Source organism: Vidua macroura, chromosome 19, assembly GCF_024509145.1.
Source record: "Vidua macroura isolate BioBank_ID:100142 chromosome 19, ASM2450914v1, whole genome shotgun sequence".
Classification (NCBI taxonomy): domain Eukaryota; kingdom Metazoa; phylum Chordata; class Aves; order Passeriformes; family Viduidae; genus Vidua; species Vidua macroura.
In genome coordinates, this window is record NC_071589.1 from 11,069,966 (window position 1) to 11,092,045 (window position 22,080).

Sequence of the window (22,080 nt, forward strand, 5' to 3'; positions counted from 1 at the left end):
GATGCTTGAGGGGAAAAAAACACTTGTTAATAATGGCAAAACATTGGAAGAGTTTGGAAAATAATACTCAGTGCCATCCAAGGAAAATACTCACCTGGTACTGCAGTCTTCAGACATGAAGAATGGGATCAATACTGAAAAAAGGGCAAGCTGCTTGTATTCCAAGGATCTGGACACGAGGGAGAAAACATAATTGTCCTTCAGAAAGAGAACTAAAATACTGGGAGAGTTCCTGAGAGTTGTTGTGTGGCCAGATGCTGGCTGGATACCAGCACTGAACTCACAGAGCCCTCATTTGCTGCCTGTTGGATCAGAGTAGCCAAAATCCAGGAGTGGTTTGGGTTGGAGGAGACCCTAAAGATACCCAGTTCCATGGTAGAATGTAGAAGTAGAAAGCTCTTGAAAGGATTCTCTTTGTGGCTGCAAGTGTGGAAGGAATTTTCAGTAAGTAATAGTACTCGAGAGGGAATTTGTCAGGAATTCTGGGGATAAGCTTGCTCTTGAAAGCTTTACTGAATAAACATTACAGGCCAACTCCCAGGAGAGTTTGCTTTGTGCCCTTGTTTCAATACTGAAGGTGCATGTGGCTTTGCCTATTATATTAGTTGGTTTTGATTATTTACATAATTTAATAATTTCAGTCACTCCTGAGCTATCCTAAGACTTGTTGCTTTTGTTCTGAGAAGCTGAGATGAACTTCCTGAAAAACAAAAGCATATACATTCCCATTTGGAAGCTGGAGTGAGTATTGAACCTGTGACACTCTTGCCTACATGTTGACAGTCAGCTTTGCTCAAATTCCCTTCACATGTGCCCAGTGACATTTCATACGGTCCCTGCACTGCTTTTGCTGATTGTTCTCCTCTGTCTAATTCCAGTAGAAAAGACCCAAGATAATTTAACAAAGGGAAAAGTCTTATCACCCTTTAAAGTTGTCCATTAATCAGACAAGGGGCTGACAGCACCTCTTTTGGTCAGTTTGGAAGGAACTGCTTTAAAGAATTGCTTTAGCAGTTCTCCTCCCCTCCAGATTTCGGTGCTGTGGGGTTTGGCTGTGTACGGTGCTGCAGCAAAGGCTGCAGGGTGGGGAGCCTGTGCTTCAGAGCTGCTTTGTAATTTGTGCCACGATAAAAATCAGTGCCTTAGTCATGGGCAGCTCGGGAAAAGGAACCCAGAGTTCAGACAAAGCCCCCTCTCTCTAGTTTCACTTTGGAACTTACAGGGTAGAGCAAAGTGATCCTTGAGTTTTTGAAATGTTGCACGCACTTCATGATTTTTAAATTTTATTTTTGTTGTTTGAGCTTGCCCAGCTGCCTTAAACTTGGGATACAAGTACTGAAATAGCCACGGTGCTGTGTGCCTGTTCCCCACCCAGCTGACTGGTTGAATCAGACTTTCTGAACCTTGATCTTACACGTCTTTACAAAAGCTCCAAGTGTGGGAACTGGCACTGTCAAAGGAATATCATAGATCATTCACTTTTTAACAAGAGACTGAAATTCCAAAACCTAAATTGCGCTCTCTGAAAGGGTGAGAAATGCTGGAAAAATAGGAGGAAGAGTTTCCATAACAAGTGAACAACAAGGTTCTAAAGTCCAGCACAGGCAGCTGTGTGGTAGAGATGCACTTTGCAGATAACAGAAAGACTTGGATCATAGAACAAAGTGTAATTCTAGGAATGAAGAAATCCCCAATCCGACTGTTGAATTTCTTGCTGTCAGGAGCTGACTAATAAGAATTCCTCTTCATCTGCATCCATTGATGATGTTCAATAAAAAAAAAATAGTCTTTTGAATGCCTCTTAAATTCTGGGGAAAGGTGGGCTGGAGACTTTAGGATACAGCTGTCTGTGCCCCCCAGGCTGGAAAGGCACTGCTGTCCCCAGCTCTCAGTTTCTTCCTCTGTTCTACTCATTGCACAGTAAATTTTGGGCAAAGTCAGGCAGTGTGAGCTCACCAGTATGCACTGATACAGCAGGATGCAAAGATGGATGGCACAAACACAGGAAGTTGCTTAGGTTTTAGTTTTCAGGCATAATTGATTGCTTCAAAGTTATTTAGTGGAACAGCTGGTTTGTTTCTGGAAGCAGTCATGCACTTTGCAGGAGAGCATGGGAGGAATGGAGAGCCCACAGCTGGTATGGGACATCCCATAGTTACTGGTTTGAGAAAGCTGGTTTAGAACCCATTTGCTGCATTGTAGTGTTGGCAGTCAGTGTTGTGGGAAGGGAATGAAGGAAGCATGAAGTGATCCAGAATGAGGGAAACTGGCACGAGGAGGTTGGTTCACCTCCGAGGTTGGTTATGGGTCCTTGTCACGTGGCAAAGGGAAAACTTAAATTTTTTGGGGTACGTGTTCTGATTTAATATTGGGTGTGTTTCCTGCTTTGGCCTCCAGCTCTTTCCCAAAAACTCCAACGTTAGCATGGAAATCCACATCTGTGTCTTTTTATTGAAAACCTTGTCCTGTTCCCATGCAGGCTGCTCTCTCCACTGCAGCTCAGCTGTGCCCATACCCATGATCATACCCTAATCAAAAAACTCTCCCTATTTTTGTAGGATTACCTTCCCTCACAGCAAGATATCCTGCTGGCACGAAGGCCCACCAAGGGGATTCACGAGTACGACTTTGAAATCAAAAATGTCCCTTTCAAGATGGTCGATGTGGGCGGCCAGAGGTCGGAACGGAAGCGGTGGTTCGAGTGCTTCGACAGTGTCACATCAATATTGTTCCTCGTGTCCTCCAGTGAGTTCGACCAAGTGCTCATGGAGGACCGGCAGACAAACCGCCTCACGGAGTCCCTGAACATTTTTGAAACGATAGTCAACAACCGGGTGTTCAGCAACGTCTCCATCATCCTCTTCTTAAACAAGACGGACTTGCTCGAGGAAAAAGTACAGAAAGTCAGCATCAAAGACTATTTCCCAGAGTTTGAAGGGGATCCCCACTGCTTAACAGATGTCCAGAAATTCCTGGTGGATTGTTTTCGCACGAAACGCCGGGACCAGCAGCAGAAGCCCCTGTACCACCACTTCACCACTGCTATTAACACAGAGAACATCCGGCTAGTTTTCCGTGATGTTAAGGATACCATCCTGCACGACAACCTCAAGCAGCTGATGTTACAGTGATGTGCAAAAAGACTGCTTTATTTCAGTAACTCTTGTGTGTTGTTTTTTAACTAGAAGTTTACAGCAGGAGTAGAGAAATCCAGATCCTGTCAGACTTCTTGATATGTGGCTAAAAGCTGCTGCTGAACACATTATTGCCAACTTCTGCAGAAATTCAGGCTTAATCTCTTCCAGTGTAGCTTCAAGTTGACTCAAGTTGTAATTTTATAGCAGACCTATGTCTAAGTTACCTGTAAAGTGGTAAATTTGACCTTCTACAAATGTGTATTATCCTAGAAAATTCAGAATTCCAAGTTGAAACTCCAATGAAATTGTTGCAATTATTAGACTGTGGCAGTAATTTAAGGTGGGGGGGCGGGGGAGAGAGAGAAACTTCTCACATCTAACTTCATTGTGAAGACTGTGATACCGTAGTTGACTTATGATTTCTCAGGTCTGTTTTTGGTTAGAAATCCCATCAGATCCCTTGCTGGAATCATCTCTTTGCAGCCCTTTTCTGGGTGTAATGTACTTCCTGCTTAAGTAGAAATCATGGTGTTGGGTTGGAATAGGAGATGCTTGAAAAATATGGAAAATCAGGAGTTTCAGACATATCTATCAGGAAGTGCTGAGTCCAGTGATGAGGGATTAATGGTTGGCACAGTACACGGATTTCACTCCAGAGGCGTCCACACGTCTTGGAGCCATGGCAAAGCACAGAGCACTCTGATCAATCCTCTTGGCATTCTGGTGTGGGAAGGGGGGAGCAAGCCCAGCTTGTGTTTTTTATCTTCACTGACCAGATGTTACCTGCAGGTAGCAGATGTTACCTGTGGGTCACCTGCTCTGGAAGCGCTTTAACTTGGCACTGGTTGATTTGAACTCCCTGCCTCCTTCCCGGGTGCCTCCTCTGAGTCAGGAGCGTTTGCTGATGGAGAGAAGGACTTGCAAACCTAAGTGCCTCCTTGTGTTCTGTCCTCCTCTGGTATTTTCAGTGGCCTTATGAATTCCCAGCAGAGGCCTTGTGTAGCTGACACCGTGCAGATGAATGTTTTCTTCTGAAAAAATTCAAGGCCGTGTCCCAGCAGAATGTGCTTCAGCTGATGAGGTTCTTTCTGAGACTTTCCAGTTGGGTCTAAGCAATCCTAAGTGTACTTGAGCCAGATATGTTGCACAGCCTCTTCCAGAGTGCTGCTTGTGACTATTTTACCCAAAGTCCTTTTGCAGTTTTGTTTAATTTCTTAAGGGGAGTTGTTAGCGTCACCATGTGATTAAAAGAAGAAATTATAATAATAAAAATAATAATAATGAAAAATAGTGAAAATAAAGCAATCCTGATGTACCCCACAGCACACTGCAAAAAGAGAGTGAGATTGTGATATAAAAATCAGTGTCCCAACCACGTTTCCCCCAGGCTGCAGTGGTGTGGGCAGTTCAGCTGCCACTTTGCCCCATGGAATTGGCCAGTTCCTGTGGATCGTGCTGGTGGCCAATCCTTGAATACTTTTTTATTCTCATCCCACGAGCCAGGGGTGACATGGAGGTGTCACTGCTGGGAGCAGTGGCCCTGCCAGGACATAGGAAAGCTGCCAGTCTCCTGAACTTAGCCTTTACTTACTGTGATTGTAAGTTGTATTAACATCTCTGTACCTCGTTCTCCTGGCAGTAGAAGGGGAGTAGTGTATTTTTATTTAGCTAGGTGCTTTGAAAGACCTCTATTTTTTTATATCATTCAGTGAATAGTCATAGGTTAGTCTGTGATTCTGGTCATCAGGCACTGTTTGGGGAGGAAAGAATTCTGAAAAGAGCTTGGGAGAAGTCACAGTGCAGAACCTAAACATAATCCTAAAGTCTGGATGCAGCACTGATGTCAGGAGGGTTAAAAGAATCTTGGATGGGGATATTTAATGTAGATTTTGCCTCTACTGGACATGGATTATTTCTGATTTGGTGTGTTCAGGTTACATGTGAGCAATTCAAGAAGGAGGATGAAGCAGAGACCTCAGGAAGGGCTGGTGAGGCTCTTTCAAGGACTGAGCAACACACCTGTGATGGGAGCAAAAGTTTTCCTTTGGGCTATAAATGCTCCATGAACAGACACAAACCTCTGGTGGCCTCCCAGTCCAGTCTTGGAAAGCAGAAAACAAATTCCTGCCCTTGGTTGTCAACAGGAGGGGTTGGGTTGGTTTTTCCTTTGCTGACAGTTGTCTGAACAAGTGTCTTTTCAAAACAGAGACATCTGATTAAAACAGTTGATCTGGAGAGGTCTGCAGTAGGTGCTTTGGAGGGTGTCAGACCAGATGATTGCAGAAAAGACTAAAGACTGGTAGTGGATGATAGGGTGAGTACCAGGGATTTGTCTAAACTAATTTATATGAAGTGTTGATGAATTTTTGTCAATGAAACCTGTTAATTTACTGAAGATCCTCAAAACTGATGTCAGTCTAAGGATGTAGTCAGGGTCACCAAGGCACTGGGCACTTCTGACCTTGGCTAAAGTGGGGGAAATTCCCCAGAACCACCATGAAAATCCCTGTTCTGAATCCTTTCAGATCACTTTCCCTGTGAACCCCAGGGTGTGTAAGAGAGCAAGAGGGACCCCAGTGCTGGGTCACCTGTAGGCCCTGGTAGATAAAGCACTATATGAATCTCAGGCAGAAATGAATTGTTCTAATGAAATAACCGAGTCAAATCACTCGGGTTTCCTGCTCCCATGTGTGAGAGGGGTGAGGCAACACACCTGGATGTTCCTGTTTGTGTTACCCTACAGCCAAAAACCCCAAATCAGCACCCTTGTCCATCTTCAGGCTCACTCTTCATGAGCTCCCTGAATGGAGCACGCCTTGGGCTGGTGTCTTTCCTGTTAGAGATTTGTTTCTATTTATCATTTGTTTATAGCAGGACATAAATCTGGTACAAGAGCTGAAGGGTTGATGCTCTGAACAGGCTGAGTTTTGTGCTGAAACAACCAGAATTACAGTTTGCTGGTGAGAGTGAAGCTTCCTCATGGAAACAGTCTGTGGTACAAGGTTGGGATGTGTTCCTAGTGAAGGTGGAAAAGCAGAAAGAAAGTGGAGTGTCCCAGAAGATCAAGTTTCCCAAAATTCCTTAGTTCTCTTTGCTGGAGTGAGCTGTGTTCTAAAGATCACTGACCGTATGGAGATAAACCACTGTCCTCTACAAGCTGTACTTGAAAGTGAAATTGGTGTTTTAGTGACTGTTCCCTGCTGCAGAGTGTTCAGCTGAGATGATTGATATCTAAAAACTGTGGCTGTTCATCAGGGCTTTAAAAATGTTACTCTTTTTTTTAATATATATATTGTACGTGGGAGCATAAGCCATCAGTTTGTGTGAAACTTCAGCTTACTTCTAGAATAACTGCTCTTAAAAAAAAAAGTCAAGTTGATCTCAAAGGCTGTTTCTGGGGCTTGTTTGTGAGTAGCTTTAAATTCAGCATTATCCAGCAGAGTGATGGGGTGGGTGGGTGTTCCTGGGCTGGGGCTGGTGTTCCTGCTGGATCCCAGCCCGTGTGGGAGCTCCGAGCCCCCAGCCTGAGCTGTCCCTTGTGCCCATGCCCAGAGCACCCCTGGCAGTTCCTCTCCAGGACGGTTGCAGAAGGTTCATTTTCCAGCACCACTCCTGTTCCACACCCTCGGGAAGTCTCCTGCCGTGCAAATGGTTCACCAGTTCACTTTACAGGTCTTGTCTCTCTGATGGTACCATTAATGTAGTTTTTAATTACACAGCATTGCAATACAGTGCCATTTTGCAATTTCTTTGCATTGTACTTGAAAATAAGTTGAATTGCAGACTATTTAAAACTGCTTTCCTGCGCTTTCAGTAGCAGTGAGAGCTTACCTTATGTGAAGCCTTTATGTAAAAATATATTTTATAACAACCTCATAGATCTTTAACAAAACCAAGATTTGTATTAGCTTTGTATAAATGTTTGTGGCTTACAATTTTATATGTTTAACTTTTTATAAACTTTCCAGGGACTACTTTTTATTGTAAATTTTTTTTCTCTCCTTGCTTTAGTTTAAGATTGGCAATAAATTATTTCTAAGGGAGGTCTTAGAAGAAAAAGCATCACTTCTTTTTTATAAAACGGTTAAATCAATTCATAGTTTCAAACCTCTTACACTTGCTTGTACATTGCTCTGTACATACTCTCCAAAAGTGTTGCCTTTCAGCTATTAATATTTGCCTTGCGTACAAAAATTACTGACGATGAATAAACGTATACAGCCTCATGTTGGTGTGATGAAATCATTTTTTCTGTTTATTAACCAGCACAGGCAGCCAGCTGACTCTTTTTGTTGGTTGGCAGAGCCCGGCTGGTTTGCTCCTGCAAACACATCTTGTGTTTCAAATCAAATATGTAACAGAGTCAAACAAACTCTGCTCAGAAGGCTCCTCCAGGTTCTGCTCGGCCTGATGACTTTGTCCCCGGCAGGGAGGCACCAGGAAATTGCTGACTTGCACTTGACAGCCAGTTTTGTGCTCAATATTTAAAATATTGATGGCACTCGGGTGTGTTCTGCGACAAACCTCTATGAATTATGGATCTTGATATAGGAGAGTTGATTTTTTTTTTTAGCTCTTTTTGACTAAGCCAGCCTCTGCCTCCTGAAGAAGAGGCTCATTGGCTGCAGTATGAAGCAGAATTTTGCAGCAAAACTGATTTCTCATCAGTTTTTATAGGCCTGAAATGCTTCATTTTCCACAAGAGCCCTTGGATTTGGCTGGCATGCTGTGGACACAAAATCCCCAGAAATGCTCGGCCCAGGTCGTCCTTGTTTGTAGTCGGAGCTCAGCATTAGTGCTGGGGCTGCTGACAGGCACACGGGGGCTGCAGGATTCTCAGGGTGGGTGGTGTGGGTGAGTCGGGGCCTGGATGCTCTCAGAGCCACCTCTGATCACTGAAACAACTTCAAAACCTGCTGGATGCCCTGGAACTTAGCTCAGCTCCACGTGGTTTGGATTCCAGGTCCTGCCTTTTCCTTTTTCACTCTGGGAAAGTCACACCAGCTGAACGCCGTGATGTTCCTCTGACTTTGAAATCCAGTTTTTTTTGAAGCCTTTTTTTTTTTTTTTTTTGTGTACTGTTTCCTGAGATGCCACGTGAGGAGTAAAACCAAGCCCATCTAGAGCTCAGCTTAACAAGTCACATTTGTTAGGTTTTATAATCCAAATATCACAGGTGTAATTGCATCGCCTTCACCTGGGCTGCTGGTGAAGCTTTTGGGGACCAAAGCCTTGAGCAAACTGGTCTAGTGGAAGGTGGTCCTGCCCATGACAGGGGGCTGGAACTGGATGAGCTTTAAGGTCCCTTCTGACTCAAACCATTCCATGATTCTATGATAATTCTATGAAATAATTAATATAAATAACTAATCATTTCTTCTTAGGAATGGGTTAGTGGTGTGGGACTATCCTGTGCTCTGATCACCTCACCACACTGATGTGCTGGGGTCTGAAGTGCTGGGAAGAGCAGAACTGGAAAAAAGAACATGTTCCAGGATTTATTTCCAGGAGGAAGTGAAGTTTCTTCACGTTTGCAACACTTGATTTACCAAAACACCTCGTTGCAGTGCTGAATGTAGGTTGGGTGTTCAAAGCCTCTTCCTTCCTGTTAAAGTAACTCGGTGATTGCACAATAACTGACAGGAGGGATTAAAAATGCAGTGGGGCTGTGCCCAAGGTGTCCCTGGCTGTCCCCTGGCAGCAGGAGCTGCGTTCAGAGCTCACCTTGGTCCCGTTCCTTCCAGGGAGCAGAGGTGACCATGGAGGGCAAAGTGCTGAGGAGCAGCTGCCAGGAGAGAGATCCCATGGGGAATCTGCTCTGGCTGGAAATGGGGCAGGAATCTGCTCTGGTTGTAAATGGGACAGGAATCTGCTCTGGTTGGAAATGGGGCAGGAATCTGCTCTGGCTGGAAATGGGGCAGGAATCTGCTCTGGCTGGAAATGGGGCAGGAATCTGCTCTGGTTGTAAATGGGACAGGAATCTGCTCTGGTTGTAAATGGGACAGGAATCTGCTCTGGCTGGAAATGGGGCAGGAATCTGCTCTGGCTGGAAATGGGACAGGAATCTGCTCTGGTTGTAAATGGAGCAGGAATCTGCTCTGGCTGGAAATGGAGCAGGAATCTGCTCTGCCTGGAAATGGGGCAGGAATCTGCTCTGCCTGGAAATGGAGCAGGAATCTGCTCTGGTTGGAAATGGGGCAGGAATCTGCTCTGGCACAGACCCTGCTGGGTTTACACTCTAAAACAGGACAGGTGATGGCAGGGAGGTACTTCTGGCCCCTCCACCTGACTGACCACCTGTGTTTTCCACACCAGCTGAACTGTTCTCAGTGTATGTGAAATGGGAATTACTTGATTAAATTGATAAGAAGGACCTCATCACTCTCTACAGCTCCTGAAAGGTGGCTGTGGCCAGGTGGGGTCGGGCTCTTTCTCCAGGAACTGACAGAACCAGAGGACACAGCCTCAAGCTGCACCAAGGGAAATTCAGGTTGGATGTTAAGAAAAAGTGTTTTACAGAAAGGAAATAAAGTTCTGGAATGGCTGCCCAGGGAGGTGGTGCAGTCACCATCTCTGGGTGTGTTTAACACAGACTGGATGTGGCACTGGGTGCCAGGGTTTAGCTGAGGTGTTAGGGCTGGGTTGGACTCAATGATCCTGGAGGTCTCTTCCAACCTGGCGATTCTGTGAATTCTGTGAATTCTGTAACCCAGGTGGATCAAGTCCCACAAGATTTTGCAGTCGTGTTTTATTTGTGCCTAACTTCAGATTGCCTTTCTCTGCTTTCTTTTGTGCACATGAGGAGCAAGACAATGCTTCCAGCTGGAGTGCAGCTCCCACAAACAGCGTTGGGTTCTTGCTCAGGGCCACTGCTCAGAGCAGCTCCTGCCATTTCCAAGCCAGTCCTGCTGCAGGCTGTGAAGTGCTCCATGGCAGAGCCAGTGCTCAGCCTGGGCTCAGTAAACAGGCAGCAGGTGACTCAGATAAGGAATCCAAACATCCCCAGAGAGATGCCAGGGGAGAGCAGTCCCTGCCCCTGAGCTGCTGCCTCTGCCCAGCTCTGGGTTTGATTAATTGCTGAGCACTGGATCTGACAAACCTGGATTTGGGGCTCTGCCACGCTGCTTGCAGCTCCACACAGCGTTAATATTTAAAGGCTGAGCACTCCCAAGCTGTGAGCAGCAGGTTGTGTTTGCTGCTCCTGGGGCAGGGAGGGCTCCAAAGCACTGCAGGGGGAGGCAGGAACGTGTTTGTCAGCAGATCCAGGGCATGAATAAATCCCATTTCTCTGCCTGGATGGCTGGAAACGTAGTGACCCACTAAGATGATGCTGATCAGTGCAGACTGGTTTTTATTCATTTAGGACTTGCAGAGCAGGAGGAAGCACGAGATCCTGTGCATCCAACAGTATCCAAAGTGAGTGTTTCCCACTCCCCTATTCAGTAGTGGATCTTGCCTGTATAAAAGGTGCTGATGCCCTTCCCAGGATTCTGCCCATTGACAGGCAGCATCTTCGAGCCCAAATCCCTGCCTGATGTCCCAATCTCTGTCCTATCCAGCACCAGGCCAGCTTTGGTGGCTCTTAGCCAGGCTGCAGGTGCTGTCCTGTCCTCTCTGTTGTCACCTGCAGCCTGGAACACAACCAACGTCCCTGACGTAGCAAAAAGCCACCTCTATCAGATCCAGAGGGGAAGCAGGAGTGGAACAAAGGAGAAGGACATTTAATTTAACACCCCCATTGCCCCAGCCAGCCTTTGTGCTGCTCAGGGGCTGAGTGGCTGTTTCCAAGCTGACCATATTCCAGTCAGTGAAGTTTGGGGGATGTCAGAGGCCGTGAATAACTCACCTCCATGGAGTGACCCCTCCAGCACTCCCTGCCTCCAGCTGTCCCTGCAGTGCCATCACCACCCCACGGGAGGTTCAAGTCCTCTGTGCACCCCCAGTCTGTGCCTGGGAGCTGGTTGTTGTTTTCAGCTTTTATTGGAAGAAAAGCCAGCATCTATGAGCGATACAGATCTCTCTTGGGTTGCCTAGGCAGAATATTTTGCATTTTTGCTGTATGAGCTGATTCTCTTATATTGATCCAGAATCTAAGGGTGGGAGCAGCTGTGAATTGATGACTGGTTCCTGCTGTAGCCTCCATTTTCCCTGAAGAAAAAGGAAGCAAATAAAAGAACTTCAGTGCAATCAGCATTTTCAAAGTATTACTGACACCAGGATTTGCAGGGGTGCAAGTTGAGCAAGGCTTCAGCAGCATCAGCCTTCTTACATCACGTCTGGCATTTGCTGAAAAATTGTCTAAAATTAAGGGCAAAACTTCCTCTTCTGTTCTTGCAGACAACCCACACAGACTCTCCTTCCCTCTCTCTCCCATGCCCACTTACAAAACTTGAGGAAAAAGTTCTTTTTAATTTTATTTCTCATTTTTATCCTCTGCTGTGCTCCACAAGCTGCCTGGGGAAGGAACTCCAGCCTGAGGTTGTGCAGCAGAAGCCACTCCAGTCCCTCCCTGTTGATGGTATTGCATCTTCTCCCACAGCAGGGAACCCTTCTGCTGCTGCTCCTCTCACCTCTGCAGTACTCAAGGTGAAATATTATTAAACACTTTTTTTTTTTTTTTTTTTTTTTTTTTTTTTGCCAGCATGTGGCAAATCCTAAATCCTCCCCTCATTTCCAGTGAAAAGTTGGCTTTCACCGTGCTGTAATGGAGCAGTGGGGAGTCACCTCTGGTGTTCTTTGGGGATGTCCCTGGGGAAAGGAACATTTTTTGCATGTGCAAAAGCAGCAGGTCTGTGGCTGTCTCCTTGTTCAGCTGACTGACACCACTGGAAGGACCTAATTGTGCTCTTCACTCCCTGGAGGGAGCCTGAAAGAAAAATGGAAAAAGACTATTTGCAAGGGTCTGGAGTGACAGGACAAGGGGGAATGGCTTCAAGCTGACACAGAGCAGGTTTAAATTTGGTATCAGGAGGAAATCCTTCCCTGTGAGGGTGGGGAGGCCATGGGGTTGCCCAGAGAAGCTGTGGCTGCCCCTGGATCTCTGGAAGTGTCTCAGGCCAGGTTGGAAGGGCTTGGAGCAGCCTGGGACAGTGGAAGGTGTCCCTGCCATGGCAGGGGTGGCACTGGATGAGCTTCAAGGTCCCTTCCAACCCAGCCCATTCCACGATTTCTCCCTTTAGAAAAGCAGCTCCAGTTGGCTGAACTGGAAGGTTTGATCTATGGAGAGTATTTAGACATTTATTATTCAAATGAATTGCCAGAGGGAGCTCCTCTCTTCAAGGCTAGAAGGTAAATGGTTGTTCTCCCCTCTCCACAGCAGCAGGGATGGAACATGAAAGCACCTGGCAGCCCTCCAGCCGTTCCTCCGGAGCCAGGCTTCCCACTCCTCGTCTCCCTACCCCGCCTTGCAGCGAGACAAACGCCTGTGATGATGCCAAGGGAAGGAGAGCAGAGGAGGAGAACACAGCCCGGCACATTCCCTCCCTGCCGGAGGGGAGGGAGGGCAGCTCGGTGATCCCCGGGCAGGGGGAGCCTGCCATGGGAATCGCTGCCCACTGGAGGAGATGTGCCTGGCAGCTGGCAGCTTCAGGGACACCAGGGGGCAGAGAAAAGCACCTGCAGAGAGCAATGCTCAGCCTGGAAAGGTGTCCCAGGCCGGTGGGGTGAGTCACTGCCAGATGTGCCAGCAGCTGGCAGCACTGTCAGTGAAGTGAGACCAGCTTTGTGCCCCGCTCCTTTGTGCCTCACTCCTTTGTGCCCCGCTCCTTTGTGCCCCGCTCCTTTGTGCCTCACTCCTTTGTGCCCCAGCCCCCTGGCAAAGGCAGGGAGGTGTGAGTGTGGGAGTGCAGAGGCTGGAGATCCTTGCAGGAAAGATCCAGGAAACCAGGCTCTTTCTGAGGGGGTCTTTCAGGGCCAGACTCTCCAAGGACAGTTTGTGGCAGGATTTCACCTGTCCCATCTCCATGTTCACATTTGTAACACTCACAGACCTTTGCATTTCAATAACTCCTTGTTGTTTGTTTGCATTTAAATAACTCCTCCTCCTTTGAATAGCTCTTGGCAGTGGTGTGGGACATAACCCCACACATTTACAGTTCCTGTAAAGGAAAAGAACAACTAAAACATTTGAAACGAAACTAAAAACGGAACATCATTTCCCATTTCCGTGGCTCTTTGGATCTCACATTTCTTTAGCACTGGCTGATTTCTTCCTCCATCTTCTGGTCAGATGGGATTTCTGTTTATGGGACATGAATGTCACCCCATCCTTTTGTGCCAGGCTGTTTGGGAAGAGCTCCTAATGCAATGCTTGTGAAAAATAATTCAGATTTTTCCTTGGCTGACATGGTAAGATCATTGTCTGCAGCCAGCTCTGTTTCAGCCCCATGTCAGTTTGAAGCTTCAGACCAAATGATTGTGGAGGAGCTGGAGGGGCAGAGGGAGGACCAGGATCCACATTTGTGGTTCTGTGCCGTGATCTGAGCACAGGATGGATTCCAGGAACATCAGAGCACTAAATATAGCAGCTGTGCTTGCTCAGCAGCTTCAGGTCCAGCAGGCCTAGGGGAGGTGTGAAATTCAGTCTCAGTCACCACATTAGCAACGCTTCCTGAGAATTCCAGGATCCCTCTTTTCCCCTGGTTTACACCTCTTTGAAATGCTGGAGAAAGTAATGAAATTATCAGAGGGAAAAGTAGAACATTAATAAGTGGCTGTAGGAACCATGGGCTAAACGCCTCCTCTGTCTCCCAGCAAACCTCACCAGTGCTTGTAAAAGCTTCCAAACACAAAAAAATGTAAATATTGGAGCTTTTATTTGCTTGGATTGAATAAAACCCCCAAAGAGCTGTTGGGAGTGTTGAGGAACTGCTGCTCCTGAGACACCTGTGCAAACCAGTAAACCCAGAATGCCTCTGGTCATAAAGAAAATATAGGAACAATGTTTCCTAGGAAAAAATGCAGGGAGGCAGGTACCTCCCTGAAGGGTTGCAGCTCAGGGCTGAGTGTGGTCATGGTGCACTTTCACTCACCACGCTTCTCCCCTCAATTCTGCAAATCCCACCCAAAATCTCCTCCAGAAAGGGCGATGCTCTCATTGCCAAGACCTCAGAGTTCTCCTTCCCTCGCTGCTGCTTTCCTGCAGGTCTCTGAAAGCTTTTAAATGAGCTGGATTAATAAAAAATGCTCCACCTCTCTCATGCACACATTTTAAATGAATCATGGCAATCCCGCTGTCAATTCACGCTGGAACCAACCAGTCCAGCACACCCAGTCCTCGTGTCCCCAGCCCGTGTGTCCCCGCCCAGCGTCTCCTCCCATCCCTCGTGTCCCCACCCTGCCTGTCCCTGTCCCTGTCCCTGTCCCTGTCCCGTGTGTCCCCATCCCGTGTGTCACCGTCCCATCTGTCCCGGTCCTGCGTGTCCCTGTCCCGCCTGTCCCCATCCCGCCTGTTTGTATCCCGTGTGTCCCCATGCCCCGCCCGTCCCTGTCCCTCCTGTCCCGTGTGTCCCCATGACCTGCCTGTCCCTGTCCCGTCTGTCCCTGTCCCCCGTGTAACCGTCCCGCCTGTCCCCGTCCCGCCTGTCCTGTCCCGTTTGTCCCCATGCCCCGCCTGTCCCTGTCCCCATGCTCCGCCTGTCCCTGTCCCTGTCCCATTTGTCCCCATGCCCCGCCTGTCCCTGTCCCCATGCTCCGCCTGTCCCTGTCCCTGTCCCGTGTGTCCCCATGACCCGCCTGTCCCTGTCCCGTGTGTCCCTTTCCCCTGTGTCCCTGTTCCTCCTGTCCTGTCCCTTCTGTCCCTGTCTTTGTGTCCCTGTCCCTGTCCCCATGTCCCCACTGTCCCTGTCCCGTGTGTCCCCATGCCCCGCCTGTCCCTGTTCCTGTCCCGTGTGTCCCCATGTCCCTCTTATCACTGTCCGTGTCCCTGTCCCTGTCCCCATGTCCCCTGTCCCTGTCCGTGTCCGTGTCCCTCCTGTCCCCATGTCCCCTGTCCGTGTCCCTCCTGTCCCCATGTCCCCTATCCCTGTGTCTGTCCCTGTCCCTCCTGTCCCCATGTCCCCTGTCCGTGTCCCTGTCCCTCCTGTCCCCATGTCCCCTATCCCTGTGTCTGTCCCTGTCCCTCCTGTCCCCATGTCCCCTGTCCGTGTCCCTGTCCCTCCTGTCCCCATGTCCCCTGTCCCTGTGTCTGTCCCTCCTGTCCCCATGTCCCCTGTCCCTGTCCGTCTGTCCCTGTCCCGCAGCCCCTTGGGGGACCGCCAGGGGGCGCGCGCGGGCCGCGCAGCCGGGGGCTGCTGCGGGAGGGAGGACAGGGACAGGGACAGGGACAGGGACAGGGACAGACACAGGGACAGGGACAGGGACAGGGACAGGGACAGACAGGGACAGGGACAGACACAGGGACAGGGACAGGGACAGGGACAGGGACAGGGACAGGGAGAGGGACAGGGACAGGGAGAGGGACAGACACAGGGACAGGGACAGGGACAGACACAGGGACAGACACAGGGACAGGGACAGGGACAGGGACAGACACAGGGACAGGGGACAGGGGACAGGGACAGGGGACAGGGACAGACACAGGGACAGGGACAGGGACAGGGACAGGGGACAGGGACAGACACAGGGACAGGGACAGGGACAGGGAGAGGGACAGGGACAGGGACAGGGACAGGGACAGACACAGGGACAGGGACAGGGACAGGGACAGGGACAGGGACAGGGACAGGGGACAGGGACAGGGACAGGGACAGGGACAGGGGACAGGGACAGACACAGGGACAGGGACAGGGACAGAGACAGGGACAGGGACAGACACAGGGACAGACACAGGGACAGGGACAGGGGACAGGGACAGGGACAGACACAGGGACAGGGGACAGGGGACAGGGACAGGGGACAGGGACAGACACAGGGACAGACACAGGGATAGGGACAGGGACAGGGGAGACACAGGGACAGGGAGAGGGACAGGGGACAGGGGAGACACAGGGACAGGGGACACAGGGACAGGGGACACAGGCACAGGGACAGACACAGGGACAGGGGACACAGGGACAGGGGACACAGGCACAGGGACAGGGGACACAGGGACAGGGGACACAGGCACAGGGACAGACACAGGGACAGGGGACAGGAGACGCAGGGAGGGGACAGGGACGGGGATAGGGACAGGGACACAGGGAGGGGACACAGGGACACAGGGAGGGGACAGGGACAGGGACAGAGGACAGGGACAGGGGACAGAGAGGACACAGGGAGGGACAGGGACAGGGGACACGGAGGGGACAGGGACAGGGGACACGAGCACCTTCCCCCGGCCTGCCCCGTCTCCAGGGCCCCTCTGCTCCTGCCGCCTCCAGGTGCAGCCCAGCGCGCGGCCGTGAAGCGGCGGAGCAGAGCGCACACCGGTGGCCGCGGTTCCCCTAACGCCGGCTCTTCCTCCGCTCCTTCTGGGAGCCGGGAATGGTCCCGGTCCTCGGCACAGCCAGGGGCTGCCAGCTGGGATGCAGGGCTCCAGTCACCTGTAGGAATGGGACTGGCATCCCTGGACCCTGCCCAACCCCAACCCCAACCCTGCCCAGGCTGTGAGTGGAATGGAATGGAATGGAATAGAATATTATAGAATAGAATATGAATAGAATAGAATAGAATAGAATAGAATAGAATAGAATAGAATAGAATAGAATAGAATAGAATAGAATAGAATAGAATAGAATAGAATAGAAAAGAAAAGCCTGAGTGGGAAGGGAACCACAAGGATCATTCAAGTCCCACACAGACACCCCAACAATCCCAATCCCACCCTGGCACCGCTGTCCAAACCCTCCTGGAGCTCTGGCAGCCTCGGGGCCGTTCCCTGGGGAGCCTGGGCAGTGCCCAGCACCCTCTGGGGCAAGAAGCATTCCTGACATCCAGCCTGGCTCTCTGCTGACACAGCAAGCTTGAGGCTGCCACTGGCTCCAACGTGACAGAAATCCAGGGGCAGGGAGCCTGGGCAGTCACACAAGCTGCACCCAACCTCTTCCTTCCTCCCTTCTGCAGCACTGGGGCCGTGCTGGTGGCACCCAGGGCAGAGCCCAGCCCCTGCCCTGCAGAAACCAGTGCCACCGTGTGAGGAGCACATCCCTTTGCCATTCCCAAGGCCTCCCGAGGGTGTCCTGCAGCACCCTGGGACCAGCAGGATGCTCTGGGCAGGTTTTTGGCCACTCTGCTTCCCTGCAGCCTCGTGCCTGGCTGGGTGTGTGCTTGTCCCAGACCTGCTGGGCCCTGGGAGCAGTTGCCTGGCCCCTGCTGGTGTCACCTCTGCCTGGGAGCCATCCCCTCACACCTGAGACTGGATTCCAGCCCCATCAGCCAGCCCTGGTTCCTGACCTCCTCGCAGGATGCATTTCACAACCCCTGGTTTGTGTCTCTGTTGCTGTAGATACCAGCAGCTTCTGCCTCTGTGTGTTTGCTTGTTTTTCTCATCTTTCTACGGCCTTACAGACATAAAAACTGTAGAAGCACATAAGTTCAGGGTTTCCAAAGGAAGCTGTGGTCTGAGACATGCAAAGAAATGTCAGTGGTAGAGAGTTACACTTGTGGTTAGTGACTGTTTATTTGTTTTGCTAAGTAGAAGCAGGTGTTACAGAGGGTATTTGGGGAAAGAGGAGAAGGGTTGTGCTGCTCAGAGGCTTGAAAGCCTTCTCACCAGCATTAACTGTTGTTTTCAGACACAAGCAGCAGAATGCAGGCGAGAGAGAGCAGGATTTTGCTTCAGTCTTCCAACAGGAAGATTAAAACCTTTCGGCTTTCTCCTTTCATTTTCATTTTGTGTGTTACAACTTGAGAACCTTATTATCAAGGACTGCACAGAGATGATAGTGAAGCAGCAGCAGGAACCCCAAATGTGCTCACCAAAACCCCAACAAGTGCTCAAGGAGAACCATGAGAGGTTATTAAAATGCCTCGGGGTGTTGCTGCAGGATTGACGTATAAAATATGCAGGGAACTTTGTGTATTTAAAGGGTTACTCTCTGCCATTTACTGTGAACTATTTTAAAATTTACTGTCTGACAAGGAACTACCAGTGCACTAAAAATTCTTCTCTGGAAAGCTAATGTTTGTATCTCTTGGCTGCCACCGGTTGCTAACATGATGCTCAGTGTTTGGTCTGTGCTGAAGCTGCCTGTATCCAGGAATGTTTGTCTTCATCACTCTTGAATGCCCAAAAATCGAGGCTGGCGTGTGCTGTGGGGTCTGCCCAGAGCATGGGCTCCAGGGAGAGCAGACAAGTCTGGCTGCATCTCAGATATTTCATGATGTTCAGGAGAAAATGCCTTGAGTTTAATCCAGGTTATTTACATAGTTTCTCTCTCTCTTTTTTTTTTTTTTTTTTTTTTTAATCAGGTTCATATTTTTAATGGGCACTTTGTGTGAGAGGTTTAATTTCCTGTGTCAGGATGTTATTTGTAATCACTGTAAGCAGGATTTGGGCAGGTTTCTGTTCTTTACCTCTCCCAGGTAGGACACTTCCTTCTCTGTGCTGGCAATTTGACTCCCCTGTACCTGGGCCCCAAATCAGGCTGACAGGCCACATTTCCCACTGTGCACAATTTTCAGGGCTAATTTTTGCTCTCAGCTTTACAGATCTGCTTTTGTTCTCCCTTCCTGCCCTCACATACTGTGAGCAATTAACTCCTCTAAAGCACGTGAATGAAAAGCCCACACCAGAGCACATCTCTATGCATTTTAAAAATCACTCCTTTGCAATGGAACCACTTATGCATCTTCATATTTACTGCTATTGTTTCCTTGGTCCACAAAGTAGAATTTGACGTAGATACAAGGTTGATGTCCAGCTCCCACTTTACACTCTGAGCACTTTGGCCTCTCTGCTGGGCTCAAGGGGCTTTTAAGTAAGGAGAGCTCCACAGGTGGGTCAGGCTGCAGGGTCAGTGTCTGTCCTTGAAGACAAACACAGGCTGGAATTCTTGACTCACTCAAAGCTGTGCAAAGAACTAAAATAAATAGAAAAGGTGAATAAGAACCTTTGAGATGTGACGCTGCCCGTGTGGCTCTGGGGAGGACTGGGGTTATCTCCATGAAAACATTTCCTGAACTGAAGCTTGAAGGGGGTTTTGTGTTTAATTCTTTGGGTGATCTGTTTGCACCTGGGTGTGCTGTAAGTGCTGATGGGGGAGTGGGTTCACCTGCTGGGTTTTTTATGATATTGGCCGAAGCTGGGAAAGGCTCTGACCTCTGCCAGTGGAGGCAGGAGGAGAAGGGCAGCAAATGGGAGAAGAAACAGAGAAATTCCCTTTGGAAGGTACAGTTTGTTTAATATATTTTTCATCCGGGTGGGGAATTGCTGAGTGCCTGAGAAGAGGGAGCTGTGCAGGGCCAGTGAGTCTCTGTGGATGCAGCTGGAGATTTCTGCGTGGGCACAGCAGAGCCCTGGCTGGGCTGTGAGCAGCTGGTATTGGGCAGAAAAGGGCCAATAAAAAGTGTTTGTCCCCACTGTCACCCCTGGGAGAGGACGGTGGGGCCAGCCCAGCAGGGTTTGTGGCCCTGATAGCCCCAGGGCAGGGCAGGGCTGTGCCTGCCCGGGGCTGATAAGGCTGTGGCAGCAGCCCTGGGGGTGAGGATGATGCTGGCACAGGGAATGTCTGGGGCTGTGCTGGGTACAGGGGTGGTGAGCTGGGGGCTGGCAGCACGGGGAGGGGAAGGGAGTGATTTCAGGGCAGGCAGAGAGCCCGCAGCCTGTGGGAAGGAGATGGCTCTGCTGGGGCTCCTCTCCAAGCTGTTGCTCCCTGTTCCCCGTTTCCCAGCGTTGCAGTGCTTGGCAAAGGCTGGCTTGTCCCTCTGCACTGCTTTTGGAGGAGCAGCAGAGGCTCATCCCATCCTGCATCCACGGGGCTGGGGATGTGCTGAGGGTCAGGGCTGCACCCCCAGGAATTCATCCCATCCTGCACCCCCAGGAATTCATCCCATCCTACACCCCCAGGAATTCATCCCATCCTGCACCCCCAGGGCTGGATCCCTTCTGGAGCAGGAGTGGCCGTGTGTGTCACAGTGTCCTCGCAGTGTCACTGTCACCATTGTGCTCTGGCCAGGCCACAGAGCTGTGGGAAGGTCACTGCCAGCAGCAGAAGGGGGTCAGGGAACTGGGAGGGGAAGGCTTTGGGCAGCCAGAGGGCTGTGTGACAACAGGCTCCCGTGGCAGTGGCAGAATTGGGGACCTTTCTGTGAAGGCTCAGCCACCACTGCATTGTTTGGCCATTATTTTCCAGTTCATTTCATTAATTTCCAGTTCATTTCATTAATTTCCAGTTCATTTCATTAATTTCCAGTTTATAGCCACTGAGGGACACCTCCCCTCCCATCAGCACACAGGTGGGGTGAGGGCACAGTGAGGGGAGCTGGGCTGCTCCCTCCATCCCCAGGACAGTGGTTGGGAGGGTGCTCAGCAGGGTTTAGGAGGAGCATCCCCCTGACCTGTGCATGGGAATGGAAACCCCCCCACCCCAGCAGTGCCTGTCCCCTGCCATCCTCAAGCCCCAGGTCTAACTTCACCAATGGCCTTTGCTCTTCATTGCAGAATTTGGGTCTTTGTCTCATTTTGCAACACGTGAAGAAATAAAAACACCTGTTACATCACGGCAAGAGCCCAGAAGTGCCTAAAATCCCTAATTGTGATAAGTTCCCATGGCCCAAGCCCAGGCTGGTGGGGATTCAGTGAGCCAGCGGGGCACAGAGGCAGAGGGGAGGCACCAGCCCTGCTGGGACAGCAGCTGGCTGCAGCAGGAGCACAGGGTGATGCTCAGCACCTGGTTTGCCCTCACCCCGCTGCTCTCAGGCTCTTTGGGGTGCTCTGGGCTGCTCCTGTGCCAGGCTGCCTGTGGCCAGCACCCAGCAGTGGATGCAGCAGCAAAAGCCTTCACAACATTAATGAAAGCTCTGACAAAGGGAAGCGAGGGGAACTATTGTCTCCTTGGCCTTCTCCTCAGAGCGGCTGCGTGTAATGAGACTTTTGGTTATGCTTGTGGCTTCTGTGACAAAGCTGTGATTTAGGGGCTGTCTGCTCCGAGGCAGAGCTGCTCACACAGGCCAAAGTGCTGGTGAGTAATATTTTACCACAAATTGTTGTAACTGGAGCTCGACGACTGCAGTAGGAAGGAGGGGGGGGACTGCATTTGATTTATTAGATGACTTAGTGCAATTTGCAGAGGGAGCTTTGTGCTGGTGTGGCCGTGGATTTGCAGATCCAGCAAGTAAAAGTCTGTGGGAATGGGACTGGGGAGGGGAAATCTCCGTGGTTTGCTGCCACCATGTCCAGAGGAGGAGGCCTGGATGTGTGGGGGGCACGGAGGCTGCCAGCCAGCTTTGGGGACCCACAGCAGCTGGCCATGCCCAGGAGCCCTCCCGGTGTGTGCCCAGTGGGAACCATGGAATTGCAGAATGGAATCATTAAGGTTGGAAAAAAGTCCAAAATCGAGTCCCACCTTTGATCAAACACCACCTTGTCAGCTAAACAGAGCGCTGAGTGCCACGTCCTGGTGCTCCTTGGACACCTCCAGGGATGGGGACTCCAAACCTCCCTGGGCAGCCCCTTCCCATGCCTGACCACCCTCTCCATGGAGAAATCCTTCCTGAATTTCCTCTTGCCTTTTAGCATGGCCATCAGGTGTAAAACAACCCCTCTGGGCAAGCAGAGCTTGCTCCCTCAGCCTTCAAACCGAGACACAAGTCCAAGGGATGCTTTCCTAAACCCCAGACTTTTCCTAAACCCCAGACTTTTCCTAAACCCAGCCTGTGAAGCATCTTTAGGGTGAGTTTTGAGGAGGAAGGAAGTGTGGAGGGCAGGCTGCTGCCGGGCTTGCATCACTGTGAGAATTCAGGTCATGTTTACTACAGGCAGCTGGAACACGATGATCTCAGATGGTAACAAGTAACATCTGAGGGG

At 50.0% G+C, this 22,080-nt stretch overlaps 1 protein-coding gene across 1 annotated transcript in view; it reads left to right on the forward strand.

Moving 5' to 3' along the window:
- GNA13 (G protein subunit alpha 13) overlaps positions 1–7,363 on the forward strand; it is a 29,469-nt gene extending 22,106 nt beyond the window's left edge. Inside the window, exon 4 of the mRNA XM_053994732.1 lies at positions 2,559–7,363. Coding sequence (XP_053850707.1) covers positions 2,559–3,131 — 573 coding nt within the window. The 3' untranslated portion in view covers positions 3,132–7,363. The remainder of the gene's footprint in view (positions 1–2,558) is intronic.
- Positions 7,364–22,080: the final 14,717 nt, after the last annotated feature.